We start from the raw sequence: 20,261 nt of genomic DNA, 5'->3' as shown, positions 1-20,261 counted from the left end.
GGAGAAAATTTGCAGGTTGTTTAAAATGACCCAATTACTGTTTTCAGGGGGTGGGGGGTTTAAACATTTGGGACACTAATCAGCCATGTTGAGACGTGTGCTGTCTGTCCGTGTCTACTGAAAGCAATCGAGAGTCCAAACTGAGCGCCATTAGAAGTCACTGGAATTGCTCCTTGAAATTACAGTGGGGAATAATTGCAACTTGGAACACCCAGTACTCTTCTAACCCTCCCATCCTCTGTTGTCTCTCTAAATATGGCTTTCCAAGAATACACAAATGGCTACTACATAGGCAACTTCACAGGGAGGAGATGCCAGCTCAGTATCCAGTGTACATGGAGGTGATGGATACATCTGTCAGAGAACATGCTTTCATTGTGAACCGGACCCTCTGATTTTCTTGCGCTGGTGATCCAAGTTGAATTAAGTCAGACAAAGCGTGATTCTTGTGCGCCTAAAGCCTCGCCAGAACTACTCACTCATGCTAGAATAACAAAGGAGGCATATTTGACTTTGTCATTTGTAATGCCAGTGTGAAAACATCAGCGAAATGTTCCAGTTATTCGAGTGTTGTCGCCTCTATAGTTCTGGTCGTGCTATCTTTGGTTGTTGAGGGTCCAGTTATTTTTCTTTGTGAGCAGACAGTTGCAAAGCTCTGAAGTATTTGGGAAGTTCTTGGGCAAACTGACAGACAGCAGTGAGCTAGACTGGAACAGGGTGTTATTTATGCATCGCGCAGAGGGAAAGGACATTTATTAATGTCAGAGTTAGAGCAGGACTTTTAAAAAAAATATTTGGAGTTAAAGCGGCAGTAGGCCGAATATTTTTGGCATCATTGGGCAAAAATTCCGTTATAACCTTTCAGCATATTGTAATTCAAGTGTTTTGAGAGACTTCTGCACCTCCTCATGGCTTTGTTTTCAGGCTTTAAAAAATCTAGCCTGTGACGGGAGACTTTGGCCAATCACAGGTCATTTCAGAGAGAGAGTGTTCCTATTGGCTGATCATTCAACAGAGGCAGCTGTCAATCACTCGCAAACGCCGATCAACGGTCGAATTAGGCAGCGCTGATCAAATATGAATCACTATTCTGTTACGTTAATGCCTATTTCTCTCCTCAAATGTTTACAGAAACATCTTGTAGTGTACTGTTTAACTGTAAAATGAGAAAGTTTGCTCCGGCTGGTGGGCGGTGCTTGGTATTTCCTCAACTGATCTCAACAAGGCGGCCGGGTCACAAATTTTCTTATTTTACAGCTAATCAGTTCACTAAATCATGTTTCTGAAAGCATTTGAGGAGAGAAATAGACATTACAGTAACAGAATATTAATTCATATTTGATCAGCGCTGCCTAGTTTGACCTTTTGATCGGAGTTCGCGAGTGATTGACAGCTGCTCAGAGACGGCAAGGCTCCAGCTTGGCTCTGATTAGTTGTTTTCCTCCAGGCTGTGAAATCTGGCAGATGCCATTAGGAGAACCGGAGGACACCGGAGGACACAGAGGCACATGATGTGTTTCAGATTACCTGTCTCATGCACTACAGTCAGGATATAGTCACCGTTTTATAAAAATAAATATTTTTTAATCATATTTGCTCCATTTCTACGCACTGCAGCTTTAAGGTAACAAATGAGCAAATGCACTTTTCACCCCTGTAACTGTCGTAGTGAAACTGACTAAACACTTTAAAGCCAACAAAATCAGGGACCATGTGTTTATTTATATCATAACAAATAGTTATTTATGAAAATAAAAGTCTTAATTTTGGTCTTAAAACCATTGTGATGTGTGTTGTGGTTTACGAGGCTGGGGTTAGGGTGGAACCCCTTTTTGAACATTTGCCTAATTGACCACTTTTACAAATACTACTCTTAATTCTGCGAAGAAACTCAAGCCGGCAGCGTCTACCACAGTTTTTGTACTTTGCGCTCATGTCTCAAAGCGCGCAATCAGTTACAGATTTAAATAGGATGTTCTTTAATGCCTTGCTGATGATTTGTTGATTTGGTGCTATTCCCCCTCTGTTGCATGTCTTCCCCTCAGGTCCAGCGTTGTGATAGCTTGATGAAAAGACTGTGATGAAAACTCTGGGATAATATAATTTTTGGTGGGGTGCCACACGGAGCTCTCAGGTTGGTTCATGATCCAGCAAGGGGAAACCTGGCCGGGCTTATGGCTCACAGCTGCGCAGCTGGGAGCGCGTGCCAACTCATCACTGTCTGCTGTGTGAGGAACTTGGCATTTTTTGAGCATCTTTACTAGACATTATCCTTTTGTCTGCAGATGAATATAACTGCCTGTTGGCTATCGGTGTCCTCTCCTTTCTAGTTTGATGTTACTGCGAGAAGGAAAAAGGTCCAGAAGGGCTGCAGGTCATGCAAAAACTTCTGTGAACACAAAGCTGAAAAGTACTCTGAACATCATCACGTGTCACGTTACGAAGAAAGTTGCATAGTGAGATAGACAGTAAATCAGCGTACAAAAAAATAACTGCAAACATGTTGTTCCTTAAAAAAAAAAGATGCAGTTACCTTTTGAGACCAATCAGTGTGATTTTATTAAAGCTAGAGGCATACCTTCCAAGTTTCATCAAATCAGCACTGGTGTCTAAGATTTCACAATTTCCTCAATTTCAAGGTCATGTACTGAACAAAAAGCTATGATCTGTTAATGTGGTTGACAAGCATATCCTAAACTCCAGCCCCCCCCTCCTTCCACCTTGCACTGACTACAACAGAGAGACATCAGATCCGGTGAGTAAAGACTGTTTGATTAGAAATGCTTTTAGATGTTGAGTGGCGTAACAGTTCAGGATGAGCCAGGATGACTAATCTAACAGAAGTCCGGCACGAAGCCTCCTCCAATCTGCTCTGCCTCTCGTATTCATGGGAGAAAAATGGCTTTTGATAAGAAAGAAATAGTTGCACTGTTAGATGTGCTGCAAAACTCACAGTCCTTAAGGCCTTTTCAATCCAGAAAGTGGCGAACTTTATCCCTGCGTCTTTGCAAAATATGTGGTTTGAGAGGCTTGGTGACGTAGTGACTACTCGTGGGGCTGCTTTGTAAACTAGCCTGTTCTCATTCCCAGGGCATGAAAGACCAAGGCTTTGTCACGCCCCTCGGCGTGTGATACCAACGCACAAGGCACCCTTTAGCATCTATGTGAGACGCACCAGGCTTTCAAGTAACTATAGATGTAAACCCATCTGCGTCAATATTAAACGCTCAGAGAAAGTGGTTTGGGAGTGTGGTGACGTAGGTTAAAGAGCGAAAAAACACATATAGGGCAGAAGGGAGGGGTGGTGCATGGGCCCAACAAACGCAGGGCTTTCATCCAGCAAACCACTGTTCAGGTGTGTTTGTCTTTGTGTTCACAACGTTAAGTTTCACTTCACAAACATAGTAATTTTTAGCCAAATGATGTTTTTTTCCTAAACCTAACACCAAATTCACACCAAAGCTGCGGCGAAGTGTGGCGAAGTGCGGCTTGTATCTGCGAGCATGCGATCGGACATTTTGAGATTTTTTTTTTCTAGCACATATATTTAGTATAGAAATGATTATCACACAAAAAATAATTTAATTTCTACAAAAATCTACTCCGTGCTCAATATATTTATTTTTTGAATTTGCTATTACTCACAAAAGCACACCCATAATAAACCCTCCAACTCAGTTTTACTCATTTGCTCTCTCTCTCTCTAATTCCCTACATTGAGCGCTTTGAAACCTTTGGACACTTGCTCACAGTGACTGAGAGAAGTTATTACTATGTGCTTATGCACAGCGACAGCAAACACATAAATGAGAACAGAAGGGATTTTTGTTTGCTCAAATTAATTTATTCTTTGCATAATAGTTTTTGTACAAAATATAATTTTTGTGTGTGCAAATCATCTTTTTGAGCATGTAATGCTCAGAATTGAACTCAGAAAATGTATGTTAATTACAAGCCTAATGCTTGTAATGACCAAAAGCCACAGCTGTCATGACCAATGATAGTATTATTAATATTTTTTAGTCCTTTTTGAACTCTAGCAAACTTGAAATCCAACCCAGACTCTGTGGTATTTGCCCACACATTTCTCTGTTTGTTTATTGTCACACCAGCTTGTTATTTACACTTTATGGAAGGGAACGTCAGGACTCATTAGTTCAGTGAGAGCCCTTTTCAAAAAGCACTGAGAAATGCACAGGGATCACAGGACAGCACTTCAACCTCCTGAGGAGTATAAAATTGGGAGATCTTGTGAGCGACTTAAAGTAGGAAACAGATGCCGAGAGGCAGCAAACAGCGTGTGAGCTTGACACGCGAGGCTCGCTCCAACAGACCCGGTGGTGTGAGCATGCTGTCATGATATAAAAGCTAATTTACAGATTGAGAACAGAAGCCGTGTTCAGCCCGTCGTCCTCGGCTACCAGAGAGCACTGCTCTCTGTTTGGACGGAGCTCTGAGAGGCCGTTGTGTACGCGCATGTTTTTAATGGCAGCATCGCAGGCAAACCATGCTGCTGCTGCCGCCGCTGTGCAGCAGTTTGTGATTTTATATTAAAAAACGGTCCTTAGACACTGAAGGGGACGGAAAGCCACTTCTAATATTTGGAAAGAACTTTTACTGTTCATTAGTTTCTTTTATGAAAATATTGCTGCAGGACGCCGGAGGAGATGTGGGATCTTTAAAAAACTTCAAAAGAGCTGTTCCATTTAAAAACAATTGAGCTAGTATCACAATACACAGAACACTCTCTGTACGACTGCCTGGCTGCAAAAATAAGCGATATATATTTATTACTCTGTCCACCCAAATTGTGGACAATTTTCACGACTGCAGAAAGGATATTTCCACACATAAGTCATGTGTAATGTGTAATAAAGTCCTCGAATGTGGTTGCATCCATCACCCTGACCTTTGGGAAACCTCTGCTGGAGTCTGGAAAGGATGAAGGTCAGGCCAATGGTGAGACAAACAGTTGAGATACAGGGGTGTGGCAGATGCCAGGGTGGCCACACTTCTCCTCAAAACAGGAGCAACAACATCAGGGATATCCTTCCACTATTTCCATCCCTTCCGTTAAGCGATGAGAAGCGTCGGGTCGTGAATGGTGACCAGAAAGGCCAGAACCGGACGTAATTGCTGCCCTTTACCGAGGCGTGGAGGCATAACCTCTAATTTCTCGTGAATAATGTCCCCGTGTCGGACAGCCAGCCAAAAAAAGTGGCAGTTTCTGTTCCTCTGAGAGGGTTTGTGGCTCGGCTAATACACTCAACTGTGGCTTTATGACCAACGGGCCTGAGGGTCGGGCTCCTGAAACCAACTTGCTACTTCCTCTCAGCCTCTCCGCTCTGCAAGATTTAACATCAGGTTAAGAGAGGATATTGGAGCGCCGTTTCTTTACAACAAATGTTGTAAATATTGCAACTCTCATCGAGTTCTGAAGACACGATAGGAAGCCAATGTGCAGAGTTCTACGGAAAAGTTTCTTGGTTATATTACATTTGTGAAATCAGGTTACTGCAGAAAGCCAACAGTAACCCAGAACGACTAAAACACATCTCATTAATTCTTCAACATGCATGGTTTGTTAGAGGAATATTTCAACATTTGGGGAATTACATTTATTTACTTTCTTTCCAAGAGAGAGATGAAAAATTCAATATTAATCTCATGTTTGAGCGCTAAAGGGACATTTTTTTTGTGGATGTCCAATCAGTGCTGATGGTAAATGTAGTTTAGCTATGTACAACCGAACGCTGAATAAGACATTTTCAGGTAACCAAAAAGGTTATAATTCACGTTCATGAATTGAAAACACACTGTGAAGGGTTAAAATTCTAAGACGAAAACAACTCCCACACAGGACAATGTGGGGTAGCGACCTGTCAATCACAATGTAGCCACACCCTAAATCATCCCCTGCTTTATGGTCTATTTGACTCTAAATGGGACCATCATTTACTAAATGAACATCATGCTGTATCGAAGAAGACTTGAAACTAGCGATTGAGACCATAAACTCATGTTTACAATGTTTACTGAGGTAATAAATCAAGAGAGAAGTAGGGTCATTTTATCATAGACTTCTATACAATCAAACGTCTTTTTGCAACCAGAGGAGTCGCCCCCTGCTGGCTATTAGAAAGAATGCAAGTTTAAGGCACTTCTGTATTGGCTTCACTTCTCAGAACCAAACTTCCAAAGGAAAGCAAACTTCCCTCATGTGCGGAGTGCACTGGCTGTGCGTGCCTACATGTACCAGGATGCATTGTGTGTGAGTGACTAGTTCTCTACATTAGGTTTACGTTACGTTAAATGAAATAAACTCACAAAATTGTCAATAAAAGAAATATTCATCCACCTAAACATACAAATACATCCTTACATCCTCTGAATTCAAGTTTCTTTCTTACACTGAACTAAGGCAGACTTGTTAACACATTGTAAAACACACTTCATGCAAACTGGACAGAAAAAAAAATAAAACTCACCAAACACGTCCTGCTTAGTCTTTCCACTGTTCCAACAACCAGCAACTCTGGTTTTGTTGAAATAAATCCTTAATTCACAGAGTAAGACGTGAAAATATGCCAGCTGCTGTTTTCCCTCGCTGTATCTCTCTGCCAGGCCCGCTGGCCCACTGAGCAGCGGTTCGTTGGCGGCTCTCAGACCATTCAATTAGCAAACAGGCTTGTCATAGTGGGGAAGTACAGGTGTAACTAATAACACTAACGAGGCTCTGTTCTATTCAAGTGTGTCAGTGAGAGTGACAGTAAATTAGCATGCACAATACCTGGATCCTGAAATCAAAGCAGCTAAATGGATTCAGCCATCATTCATTTCATTATTTACACCTGTGCTTTTTCTGCTGTGACATGTCAAAATGTCTGCAGTGAAAAAGGCCTATTACAATGACAAACATCGCCCCGAAATCGCCCTGCTGGTCTTGGTTTTCTTTTCCAGTTTATCTTCGGGATCCTGAATGTCTCCAGCAAGACCTCTGCTCTGTCCAAGTGGGGAGGAAAACTGTCAGGCATAACGCAACACATGGCTCGGTCTCTCTGGGTTGTCGTCGGCGACAGCATCCGACAAAATGATTCCATCTTTGTTAGCATCGGAGCAAATGCACAACCAGTCAGCATTTGCTCCTGGCAGTCTCACTAAGTCCCCCGCCGGCCCTCCCCTCTGAATACGGCTGAATATCTGAGTTAGCCACACTGTAAAAATCCTCGTCCATAACATCCTCTACACACACATATTTTGGGATGCCATTTTCACTGTTGGAAACGTAACAAGTTCGCAATACAAGTGAAGAGAAGGAAGTTCTGTTGTCATTGTTGTTGTTTTGTTTTTTTACTTTATTTACACAATGGAACTTAGAACTGGTTTAGGAAGTTCCGTTTTTGAGCGGCATCTGGAGCATGGCGTGCTCATGCTGACTCGGGCTACCCAGAGAGAAGCTGAAGTAGTTTGTAATTCATCCTTGCCTCCAACTATGTCACTGGATGCAGTAGCCTTCAACAGATAGCAGCAGGAGATCTCAGCTTTCTCGATCAATATTGCACCCACTGAGGAATTATTGCTTCAGTCGACTACATTTGCCATCAACACTGATTGGACATCAACACAAAGAGTGGCAAATTTATCTTTTCAGTATGAGCTGCAGTCGGGATGTGGTTAGCCTAGCTTAGCATACAGACTGGAAGCAGGGGTAAACAGCTAGCCTGGCTGTGCACACTGAGAAATTACGCCCACCAAGCTCTAAAGCAGTTTAATTAGCATGTTGTGTCTTGGTTGTTTCATAAATATACAAAAAGAAATGTAATCAAGACAAGTTGTGGTTTTAGGGCAAGTAACGTTACGAAATGAATTCTTGGCAAACAACAGCCAGGCGCAGAGAAGTAGCCTACTGGTTGATGGAGAAAGTGTTTTTTGTCAAGAAATAGTTCCAATATGAAATTATAAACTAAATAACATCTAAAACCACAAAATGTAATTAAAATTTTTTTTTAAAAAGTTGTTAGCTTTAGAGGTGTTGCTAGAGACACTTTGGAGAGAGCAAAGCTATTTCCCTCTGCTTTCAGTCTTCATGCTAAGCCAGCCTAACTACATTCACTCCATCTCCGCACTTAACGTACATAATTGATATCGATCTTCTCATCTCACTTTTGAAAAGAAAGTGGAGGAGCTATTCCCCAAAATGTTGAACTATTCCTTTAAAATCTGCTTTAAAAGCAGATAAAAGGAAACTTGAAGCAGCCACACAAGAAGAAAACAATGTTTCCCTCTTTGTTTGTTGAAGTGACTAAATGTTTTTCCCTTTAAACAGTATCAGATTTGACACCGGGCATGTCACAGACGTTATAAAGCTTGCTGCATGGAATTAAAGAGCCATTAATCATCGTGAGTTTATTTGCTCCGAGCGGTTTGGAGACGGCGGCTTCCTTCAGCTCCTAGTTTAGTTTCTTTTAGAGGAAGTTGCTTCTTCAGAGTCATACTCATCTACTCTCCTCCGTCCGCGCTCTCCCACTGACCCCCGCTAACAGCTGCTAGTGTTTAGACTTCAAAGAGTGATGACGATTTTCAACCACATATTTTCAATGTTTTGCTAATTTTCTATTTTAGCACGTGGCCGATATTAATGATGAAAGTCCCATGAGATTTTGTGGCAGCCTCTGTGGTTGAGTGCTGAGCATCTCAGCTAACTGGGACCAGGACAGTGGGATCAGAGAGACAGGGAGGCTGACAGACATGGTGGGGGCGGCAGTGGTGGAGGCCAACAGGCTTTTACTGAAACCTGCTGTGCAAGAGGCTGTCGAGCCTGACATGGCCTGTTTATAATAAACAAGAACAGAGGACGAAAGAATCAGACGAGACCGGATCAGCTGCAATTAGGTGCACACGCACACTGTCGCAGTTTCAAAATATGTACGGTATACGTCAGATACCATACGTATACACATACGGGTATTTCGCAAAAAGTCAAGGTCGTGACCCCTTTTGGGGGATAGAAAACCGAAGATCCCATAGACTTCAATGAAATTTGACATATATTTGGATTGTAACTTTGACAAATTCGTATGCATTCATCTTTTGTTATACAAACGTTTCTTTTATACACATGTCTAATAATTCTTTTGCAATCTTGCCTGAACCTGAACTAAGGTTGATCGCTGTCATGTCCCTTCAGTCTTCCCCCGTCCAACACAGTGGCCAGATATTGCTTATCCAGACATCTCTACATATTTGATTGAATCAGGCTAAGTGTTGTCTGTAAATAACCAACCTGTTAATAGCCAACTGTTTGATCTTTAGGCTGAGATTTAGTTGGAGACGACAGTGTGATGCTGCTTTACCGTTAATGTATGACTGTATTACTGCAGTTGCCACCCACTCAAGCTAACGTTAGCTACCGTAATAGTCACTGTCACCAGCATCTTTTAGCCATTTAGCACACTGACAGTGAATATTCACGTATCGTATGAGCCTCAAATCTCAGTGTGAAAGCCTCGGTTAACCCGCTACACAACAGCTTTTCATAATTTTCTCTCCTGTGACAGCGAGTTTCTTGACAGCGCAGCCTCGGCGATGACGCCATGCTGGTCTGGTCTATAGCTTGGAACCATAAAGCCATGCTGGTCTGGTCTATAGCTTGGACCATAAAACCGCTCTGTTATATCTTTTTTAGGACATGGCAGGGGAACAAATCAGAGATCAGCGTTTTGGGATTTGTTATTGGTGCAACCAACTACACAGCAACTCTTCAGCATAGCGTTATTACTATGACCGGTTTGTTTAAAGTAGAACTTTGGAGACATGTTTCAACTTCTTCTGTTTACTCCATTCCTGTCTATGAGGGACAAGGGATTGTTTTGCCCCAAAAGAGGGCGTGGTCATGTAAGACTACTCTGGATGATGTATTGCCGGTCTGAAGTATAGAAAATAGCCTTTAAAAAGATATTCAGCAAATAATAATAATAATAATAACCACTTTGGGGGAAAAACAACATTTTCCCAAAAATCCTTCATTAGATTGTTTTATAGTTGGTGCTGACTAGGTGTTTTGGTACAGAGATGATCCCAACTGGCAAACCATTTTTGTTTTTACTGACAAAAATAATGAGCTTGTTTGTAAAATATATTTTATTATTTATGATAAACACCCCCTACTAAATCTGGAATAAATTGGGAGTAATGTGGAAAATACTGTTTAAATTCCTAATATCTGTGGTGGAGACAAGACACACTATTGTATTCCTAATTGTTATAGATATTTCTTATCCACTAACAGTGCTTGGATTTATGTGTTCATATTATCGTGGGGTATTTATACGGAACATTTGTGCAGGCTCCCTGTATTCCACGCTGGTGCTGCACAACTAACGGCAAGTTTTGTCTAAATGTCTCATTGCAAGTACAGAAGTGTGCAGATTGTTTAAGAGGAGGTTGAGCAACCCGAGCAGATGTGGATCTTGTTTAGATATTGTGGTCTCGTCTGGATTACTTAAGGAATGTTACTGCAGAGAGTGTTTCACGCTGAACAACGTATGGGGTATTTGGCGTGAGATCAAACATGAAGAAGAAGCTTTTTTTTTTTTTTTTTTATCATTGCAGTCAGAGAGCGAGAAGACGGCTTCCTTAAATGTTTGGATGAACTCCTGATGAGGTAGTTGATGTAAATGCGGAGCTCGGGGTAAAAGTTAAGCAGTAAAACGGAAGCGGTAGCGCAAATAAATACACGCTCATCAATCAAGATAAAGCATTTTATTTTAAGCCTTTGAGACATATTCAAAACACATGTTAAACTTATATGTGGAACACTTTTCTCATACATTTGATTTGAAATAAACACTGAAGTTCAATAAAAGGGTCAATAAAATAATAGGGCTTTCTTATTAGCCAGGGCCAGCAGTCGGATGTTGCGCACACAGCCAGCAGCAGCTTCCTGGAGCATCTCATCATCAGAGCCCATGAAGTTGATGAGGGGCTGCGGGAGTACAAAAGACAGAGGTTACAGTTGGCAGCAGGAACAGATTCCAAAAGAAGCATTGAGCCTCATGGAGGAAGCGATATAAGAACAAATTTCCTCTTATTTTTGTTCATATCCACGATTTGTTCTTATTTTGTTAGTACCCACTGATTTCTGGGATTCAAAAATGCTCTCTTCTCTTCTCTTATGTAAGAGAACATTTTCTGTTTTCACAGTCCACAAATTGTTTGTCCAACTTAAGGAAACACAAGTTTTAAATTTGAGGAACATAAATAATATCATATAATCAAATTTAGATTATTATGTTTAGAGTAATTATGATTGGATAATTAAAGAAATCCTATTGGTCCATTGAAACCCTTGGATGATATTGTGTGTACATACTGCTCTTCGATGCTTTTTGATTTACTGACGCTCTGGAAAATCATGTTTCCTTTGTTCAAGTTTATTTAACAGTAAAGTACGATTTCACTACTGCTGAAGTTCCTCTTCTTCTTACAGCCTTTTTTTGGTGGCATTGCTCCAATTCTTGGGCAGGTCCCAGAGTATTTGCACACGGCACAAAACCAGTCCATATATAGTGTTTAGGGGGAATTATATGCTAATACCTGCACTTCTATAGTGTTTAGGGGGCATTATATGCTAATACCTGCACTTATATAGTGTTTAGGGGGCATTACATGCTAATACCTGCACTTATATAGTGTTTAGGGGGAATTATACGCTAATACCTGCCCTTATATAGTGTTTAGGGGGAATTATACGCTAATACCTGCCCTTATATAGTGTTTAGGGGGTGTTACCTATGGTAATATCTGTCCTTATATAGTGTTTAAGGGGCATTACATATGCTAATACCTTCCCTTATACAGTATATTGTTTAGTGTGTGTTGTCTATGCAAATACCTTCCCTGATATACAGGGGGCGTTATCTATGCTAATACTTTCCCTATATATTGTTTAGGGGGCGCTGCCTATGCTAATTAATGATCAAGTTGGATTAATCATTCAGCACACCTGGGTAAGAGCAGATTTGGGTGGTTAAAACTTTTGATGCATTTAGAATTGACTTATCTTCATTTTTGTCTTAACAGAAAATTAAGAGAAAATATAAGAGAGATTTAAGAGAATGTTGCTGCATGAGGCCGATTATTTTCCAACAGTGTGCTAATACACCTTATATCCCACATTACAGTGCCTGAATAGGTAGCTTGCTCCACATGTTGCCATGTCAGCAGAAGTAACTGCACACTACCGCAAGCATTGCCTGCAAAGACATACAGTGGCTGTGCGGCGACAGTCTCAAGCTGCACGTGTCCTGTTGTGTATGTGTGTGTATGCATGTGTGGGTTCAGCTTGTGTGTGTCCCATTTTACCCTTCCAAACCATGCCTCAGCAAAGGGGTTACAGCTGCGAGCACACATGCTTCTGTAAGTTAGTTCAGATGAAAGTCATGCAGGGCAGGCTCGACATTAAAAACCTGAGCATGAACCACACCACTTGACAGCCTTTCCGCCGCTCCAAAGGTCAGATTATATCCGACTATTAGTGGCTTGTGTAATGGATCTCGTTAGATCTTATTGCAGAACAAGGTTTTGCGCTCTCCAGAATTCTCTGGCTTTGGAAGTTTATTTTTTTGGGTTACATAAAACTGAACATTTAAGAGATTTTCGTCCGTTCAAAGAGTTGCGTATTGTGCAGACATGAGCAAAAAGGAACACACTGGATGTATGTAATACCACTGAGTGGCATGTGTTTTGGAAGGGTGAGTTTTTCCCCCTTTTTTATCTGCAGCAAAATCACTACATTATGTTTGTGGGCGGCTGTGGGGCTGAATCAAAATGAAAGTAAATGTAAGCGTAAATACTCTGGTGCAATGGATGAGTCTAAATTTGTTCAATGTGTGCTCCTTGGTAAAATCACAATGGTGTGCCACTGAGGTTTCCTAAGCCACACTTGCAATTATTTCGGATCGTCTTGTTTACATCCATAATGAACCAACGGCAACATTACATCCCTCAACTAAGCACTTAAGGACTCCCTGCTCCTAAACATAATGAAGCTTTGATAGATAGAGTCACTGTTGAGACGTTGGAGGCACTTTTAAGCCCCATATATCAAGGCCTTGTTCTCCACTGAATGAAAAAAGATTTTGAAAAAGATTCCTTTAACAAAGATCATGCTGCAGCAGGCTTACACATGGTGTTTGAACACCGTCGGGATTGTTTCCCTGGTTTCAGTGCAGCAATGCCACATCCCTGTTGATCCTGATCAACACAGAAGACAATATCTAGACTGTCGCTGTCAAAGGAAATGATCCAAGAACTAAGCCCCTTTAAAACCTACATCCAGCCACTGATTTAGATTTAGTCCAAGGCATCAGAAGGATTCTAAAAAAGCTTCTGGCTAACCTCCATTTTCTCAATTTCTCTCCCCTTGTTTCCCTCTTATTCAAAACTCTCCCATCCTGTCCAGCACTGGCTCCTTATATCAACATAGGAAGTGATGGGATTCCTTTGTTGCTTTCACACAAATGAAATGTCACTCTCAACTTGTGAAATCATTTTCAATAACATTTTCTGTGTAGACTTTCCCAAATCTCTATCCAGCTGATCAAACACATTCAGTAAATATCCCACTTGTGAATTTTGAAATTTGTACGTGTCTTAAAAAGGCGGTCGCTCACAAGAGGCTAAATGAGACTATTAAACATCACGCCAAACATAAGTCCGCCTTTAGCTTAGTGGTGGTGACGTGAAGTCATGCGACCGTGGTCGAGTTAGTTTATAGCCTAACGTTAGCTTCTTACTTCTGCCGATTGCATTCGCGCTTTAAAAATCATAAAAGTGGTGTTCATTTATGGAGATTATTTTACAAAACAAAACGTGTAAGTATCATAAATGTTTGTTTGTCAGACACTTTATTTTCTGCAATAATCCAAAATCCAATGGAAAAATCGCAAATGATTTTTGTCGAGGGAACCCAGGGCAATGCTAACTTCCTGGTTGGCCTACAAAAATACATTATCCCTGCACCATTCTATTACTACGGCATCTCGAGGCAGCCTTGCACGTGCAAAACTGCCGCTAGAGGGGTACATGGAGCTTCATAGTTAGACACGCAGGCCCACTGACCAAGCTTCCGTGCTGAGAGTGATAACAGGTTGATCAGTGCTTATAGAGCAAACCTGAGACTGTTTTCCTCTCAGTTATCATTGTGTTCATAATTCATGTCAGAGCAGAGCCGAGGCTGACCCTGACCCCTCTCCATGTTACATACAAACTAAAAACGCAGCTCCGCACATTTGTGTGGTTAGCAAACAGCCAAGGAAGCAGAGAGAAGACATTCCCAGGATTTTCAGCGCAAAGATAAACAGTGAAAGGAAAACAGATGAAAGATGAGGTGGGCCAGCTTGTGTGTGTGTGTGTGTGTGTGTGTGTGTGTGTGTGTGTGAGCATGAAAAGGCTGTGAACCCACAGTGTAAGTCCAGTTAAAAACTTGAGAAAATAATATCCTTCCTCCTGATTATAATCACATCATTTTGTGGAAAAAGGCGTACAGCGGTCCAAGACGTCAGCTCCTCTCAATGCACCAGTGTCGGGGAGTCTATGTGAAACATTTGCCCTAGGGTTTTATATGATTTTTAAATAGCATCCAAAACACCTCCAAGAGCAAACTTACATCCACCGGCTCCAGAAAACATGCAGCTCACTAAACAAGTCTCTTTTGTGAAAAGAGAGGATGCCTGAGAAGTGCCAGAGGCGACTTTTTGCCAACCTCATAGCATGTTATTCAGACGTCGCCAAATAAGGTCTCCCGAAGCGCGCAGCTAGGCTAAGATAAGCGTGTCTCTCTTCGCTGCCTTGCTCTTTCCCTCCCAGCTGGGATCTCTAGGAATATAATACGCCACTTGTTAGATATTGCCTGACTGTGGCAAAATGAACACTTGCCCCAGGTTTAAAAAAAACTGAAGTTTTTGAGGTTTTTGCACTTCAGAGAGCTCCAGTGAGTCCTGACCTCCAAGAAGGGAGCTGGGGAACACGCCGGCTGAGGGGGGAGGAGCAGTTTTGGGAGGGCTGCACATATTGTTGCATTTGTACACACACACACCTTATCGCACATGGAGGTGTCATGGTGTTAAGTGCGCTCTGTTGGACCACGTCTGCCTGCAGGAGTTCAGGTTTTGGTCTGACAGCCATTATGGCTCCATCAACTCCCCCTCTATCCCAGCATTCCCATGTTTTAGACTCCACCGTGGAGGCAAACAGCACAAACAGACAGCAGTGTTTAGCTGGGCCGAGGGGAAGTTGGTGAGGAAAGTCAAGGTAAACAACATTCCCTGCAGCCTCCAGTGAGCCAGAGACTGTTAAGCTGCTTTTTCTGTGTCTCTGAAGAGGAAGAGGAAAAGGAGGGAGGGCTGCTTTCAAATCAATGACTTTAAGGGGAAAGTTTCAGTCTGGACACTGAAGAACATGGCTTGGCATTTTCTGGGAGAGAGGCTTAACTCAAAGGCTCTTAAACATTACACTCCATGGATCTGAAAAACATGGTAGTCATAACAGAGCATGGCGGCACACTGTATCATCTGCTCACCACACCCACAACCTGAAGTCATGTTACAAACCAACAGGAAACTGCTGAAGTAAACCTGAGATGCTCGGCTTGCTTTTTATTCCTTCCCTCACATTTAGGTGTAATTTCGGCCCCCCCACAGTCTCGCTGTGCACTTTCACTCCTGAAGTCTGACCGAGAGGAAAAAAAATAAAACAAACACTAACCGTGCCGGAGCAGAGGTGCGCTCATGGCAACAAAAGTGCAAACGTTTTTCTCATTTACATTAGTAAAACCCGAAAATACATACCAGGACCTGGCAAAGGCTACGAATACCTTCACTTGAAAATTACCAATAATTACCCTCCGCATTTTGCAATTTTCATCAATTTACTTCACAAAGCTTCCCTCATGAAAGAGCCTCTTTAATACAAATAGCTGGCTGAAGCTGTCTGCGAGGATTTATGGTTTCAGCAAACAATCCCCAGTCCTTTTGGAAGCGATGTAAAGCGCACGGGAAGGAGGGCATGTTGATTTTGTACATGACACAAAATGAAGCACATCCGTATAAAACTGCGAGATACCAAGAGTGGATGTCAAATCCAACGGCGAGGGTGATTCATCTCTCAGAGCTTGAATTCTATTTTCCCTGGTATGTGTTTCCTGTGAGAGCACCTGAACGAGGTCCAATCTGAGAGAGCCGGCAGGAAAATAGGGCTGTCAATCAATTAAAATATTTAATCGTGATTAATTGCATGATTGTCCATGATTAATTGAGATTAAACGCAAACATTTTTTATCCGTTCAAAATGTACCTTAAAGGGAGATTTATCAAGTATTTAAAGGTCCCATATTGTAAAAAGTGAGGTTTTCATGTCTTTTTTTATAATAAAGCAGGTTTAAGTGTTATATAAATACTGTGAAAGGATTGAAACACTCAACCCATGGAGAAATACACACAGCCCGTATTCAGAAACTGTGCCTTAGAAATAAGCTGTCAAGATTTCTGTAACTTTATGACGTCACAAATCAACAATTTATAGACCATTACACAGTTTTAAATGTAAACATTCTAATCTAACTATCTAATTCTAACATCCCAATTTATTTCCGGTTGCAGTGTACGTCAATGACATCAGCTGACAGGAAGTAAACATGGACCCAAGTTGTTGCCTAGTAACGCAATTCTGTTGCAATTCCGTTGCAATTCCGTTGAAATGCGTTAAACGGACCGTTTCAGACAGAGGGTGAATACGGGCATATTCAGGCAGACAGTACGAGGAAAATATATATTTTTTTAACATTACGGCATGTAAACATTTTCTAGCATAAATATAAAATGCAAGTATGAACCTGGAAATGAGCATGATATGGGACCTTTAATACTCTTATCAACATGGGAGTTGCCAAATATGTTTGTTTATGCAAATGTATGTATATATTTATTATTGGGAATCAATTAAAAACACAAAACACTGACAAATATTGTCCAGAAACCCTCACAGGTACTGCATTTAGCATAAAAAATATGCTCAAATCATAACATGGCAAACTGCAGCCCAACAGTCAACAACAGCTGTCAGTGTGTCAGTGTGCTGACTTGACTATGACTTGCCCCAAACTGCATGTGATTATCATAAAGTGGGCATGTCTGTAAAGGGGAGACTCGTGGGTACCCATAGGGCCCATTTTCATTCACATATCTTGAGGTCAGAGGTCAAGGGACCCCTTTGAAAATGGCCATGAAAATAACAACCTAAAATTCACAAGTTGCGTTAATGCGTCAAAGAAATTAGTGGCGTTAAAACAAATTTGCGTTAATGTGTTATTATTGCGTTGACTTTGACAGCCCTAGTCCAAAACAATTGAAAGTGTGTTATTTGAGGAGGCTTCATACTTTTAGCATTTACACCAAATAATTTAATTGATTCTGGACTAAATTTGAAGGCTTTGGAAGGAGTAAAATGAAAAGACTAAGACGGGTCACTAATGTGTTTTCCAGCATGAAATACTTTCTTCTCAATGCTTGATTTCCCCTGTGAATCTTAAGGGACTGGGCCATACACCATTAAGTGTGCTAGAGAGGAAAGCTGCTTTCTAAACCAACTTTGGAGTAAAGAGAGACCTTCGCGCGTTCGAAATCGTATACTACACGTGGGTGAGCATGTTTTGAGAGCTTCTCAGTGGCAAAGAAAAAGTTCTTTGAAATACGGTTGTAATAATAAAAGAGGCAGTCCAGAGCTTTACACGGGGCTGTAAATTAGACGCAGGGCGCTGTATCAATCCTCGATAAAACCTATTCAGAACTATCGGGGATATTGTTTTAACACATTCTCTCTACTAGCTGCCTGTATATCATGAAGCAGAACATTACAGCGCACGCTGAATCAAGGAGATTGACAAGCTCTCTCACACTGTAATGTTTCCTCCGGGGTCAGGCAGGTAAGTATGAGCCTCCCTCTCCCAGACCGGCTGAGACCGAGGCCAGACTGAACAATGAGGCTGCCTGTGTTGTGTTTCCATGTCCTGTGAGATTAAGAACAAATGCAACGCTGGTGCAGTTACGTGGCCTTTTGTAATTAAGCTCTTTAAAAGTCCAAAAATACATTATGGAGTAGTGTTGCAACTCTTAACTGGTACATTAATAAGGGCCAACACAGAGACAGATTAAAAAGGGTGGTATGTCTTGCATTTTGCACACACACTCACGCCCATACACACACTAGAATTGCAAATATAGACAAAAAAAGAGGGCATGTCCAGTTTTTGTCGTGGCTCAAACTACAAAAAGCATTCAGCTTAACGACTTTTGCAAATTGGACATAACTCTCTCGGAACACCCAATGTTCAGTCCAGCTACCAATTATGGCTAGTGTTGAACCACATGCGCTGTAACAGCAGATCAAGCTAAAGTACACCATTTAATGAACATGGGAAAAAAATATCTGGCTGCAATGGCATAACCACTTCATAATTTATATCGCAGTTGTTATTTAGTGGGGGGGAAGAGGGATTTAAACTCACCGCGGCCACAAAAAGATTTCTCATGTGAAAGTCTCCCTACGTGAAACATGATTGAATTAGAGAATGAGATAGCAATGTTTTGCTGAAATATGGGTGCATGATCATCTATGACAAGACATCAATTACGGCTTAATCTCAACATATTATCTCTACATCGCTGTCAGAGACAAACATAAACATTCTCTGGAGCGGAGCATGGAAACAAGCCGGCAGGCTCAAATGTTAGACAAAACAATGCTTGTTTCTTTTTGGACGAGCGCTTCACAACTGCAATGATGAAGAAAGCTGGCGGATGTAGCTTAACAGAGTAAAAAAAAACATTGTTCTCTTCTTGCCTTGAACAGCTCTGACCCCACTCTTTGGCCTGAACCATATCGCTGCTTGCTGCATTCTACCCTGATGTCCAGGAACAGCCCTTAGCAACAGTTACCCCCAGCTACAGCCCTTTGACTTGTGCTGTAATGGCATCTAGGGTCTACCGGAGAAATGGCACTGCGCACACACTGAGCTGTTTGCTTTTCTGAATTCCCATGACGGCTAGAAAGTGGAGTCATGTTTCCGCCGCCGAATGAAACCCACTTTGTTTCTGCTCCATCGGTCAAAGGCTCTGAAAATAGTCGCAGCTTTTCAAAGTTTATTACTCAGTGTTTTTCACACATCGCTAAAACAAGGGGGGCAACGGGAGGCCAAAGCACATTTTCCTCAATGCAATTATGCCAGATTTAGTCTCAAAAGCAACAAAAGAGAGGAATAACTACAAAAAAAAGTAATAAATCCAGCTTCAACAGCACTTCAACTGACCTTGACCACCCATCTCTCGTGCATCGTGATGCAATTGTTGGGGTCCTTGGACAGCTGGTACAGGGCCATAGCTGTGCTCTGGTGGACTGCCTTGTCTTTAGACTTGAGGTAACGCACCAGGGGGGCCACGGCCCCGGCGTCACCGAGGGACGCCCTGTTGCTGCCCCACATGCAGCAGTTGCCGATGGCCTCAGCAAGGTGGCAACGGAGCCTGTCGTCAGTCTGTGGAGAGGAGAACAGGATGATATTGGTCCCCAGGGATCAGTCTTGAGAGAATAACAAGCTCTGCAAGAGACTTGGCAAAATCTTACTATGTTCTTCTCATTAGCTGGGTTTATGCTGCACTGCGTAGGAAAAGGCCAACTAAAATCCAGTTATTTGTATATTGACAGTAACTGCAGTGTTGTTGAATAGTAAAACTTTGCTGTTGTTCTCTAGCAGTGAGGTGTACTTACCGTGTTAGTCAGCTTGGCCAGCAGCGGGACGACCCCGTGATCGGTGAGGACTGCCAGGTTCTCCTTGTCTTTGGCTATTTTGGCGATGGCGGCGCAAATGCTTGCCAGCACCTCGTTGTTTGTTGACTTCAGCAAATTAACAATCAGTTCCAATCCGCCGACGAGGGAGCGCACCATTTCCCCCGCATCCTATATAGTCAAAGGGTCTGTTATTAGCTGATGCTCTGTCGAAAATTAACGAGGAGGATGATGAAGAGGGAGGCAGCGTAATGACAGAGGGAAGAGGAGAGGCCGGCAGGGGCATTTGAGCGAGGCAGACAAAACAAAGGATGCTAAATAAGTACAAACAAAGTGTTTTCATCAGGCAACAATTAAAGTCCCATCAGTAGAAATATCTTTATCTAATGCTTTAAAATTAACAACACCTTCTCCTACAGTACAAC

The 20,261-nt window shown here is 41.9% G+C and overlaps 1 protein-coding gene across 3 annotated transcripts in view; it reads right to left on the bottom strand.

Moving 5' to 3' along the window:
- Window positions 1–10,746: 10,746 nt before the first annotated feature.
- odad2 (outer dynein arm docking complex subunit 2) overlaps window positions 10,747–20,261 on the bottom strand; it is a 66,478-nt gene continuing 56,963 nt past the window's right edge. For 2 of the 3 annotated variants that reach the window (XM_037757353.1, XM_037757355.1), the window contains 3 exons: window positions 19,819–20,007; window positions 19,364–19,585; window positions 10,747–10,984 (listed from right to left, as the gene is read on the bottom strand). In XM_037757353.1, the coding sequence (XP_037613281.1) occupies window positions 10,868–10,984; window positions 19,364–19,585; window positions 19,819–20,007 (528 nt within the window). In that variant the 3' untranslated portion in view covers window positions 10,747–10,867. The remainder of the gene's footprint in view (window positions 10,985–19,363; window positions 19,586–19,818; window positions 20,008–20,261) is intronic. The other variant, XM_037757356.1, reaches the window with a different exon arrangement.

The sequence above is a fragment of the Sebastes umbrosus genome, chromosome 21, assembly GCF_015220745.1.
Source record: "Sebastes umbrosus isolate fSebUmb1 chromosome 21, fSebUmb1.pri, whole genome shotgun sequence".
Classification (NCBI taxonomy): domain Eukaryota; kingdom Metazoa; phylum Chordata; class Actinopteri; order Perciformes; family Sebastidae; genus Sebastes; species Sebastes umbrosus.
This window is presented reverse-complemented; position numbering and strand designations above follow the sequence as displayed.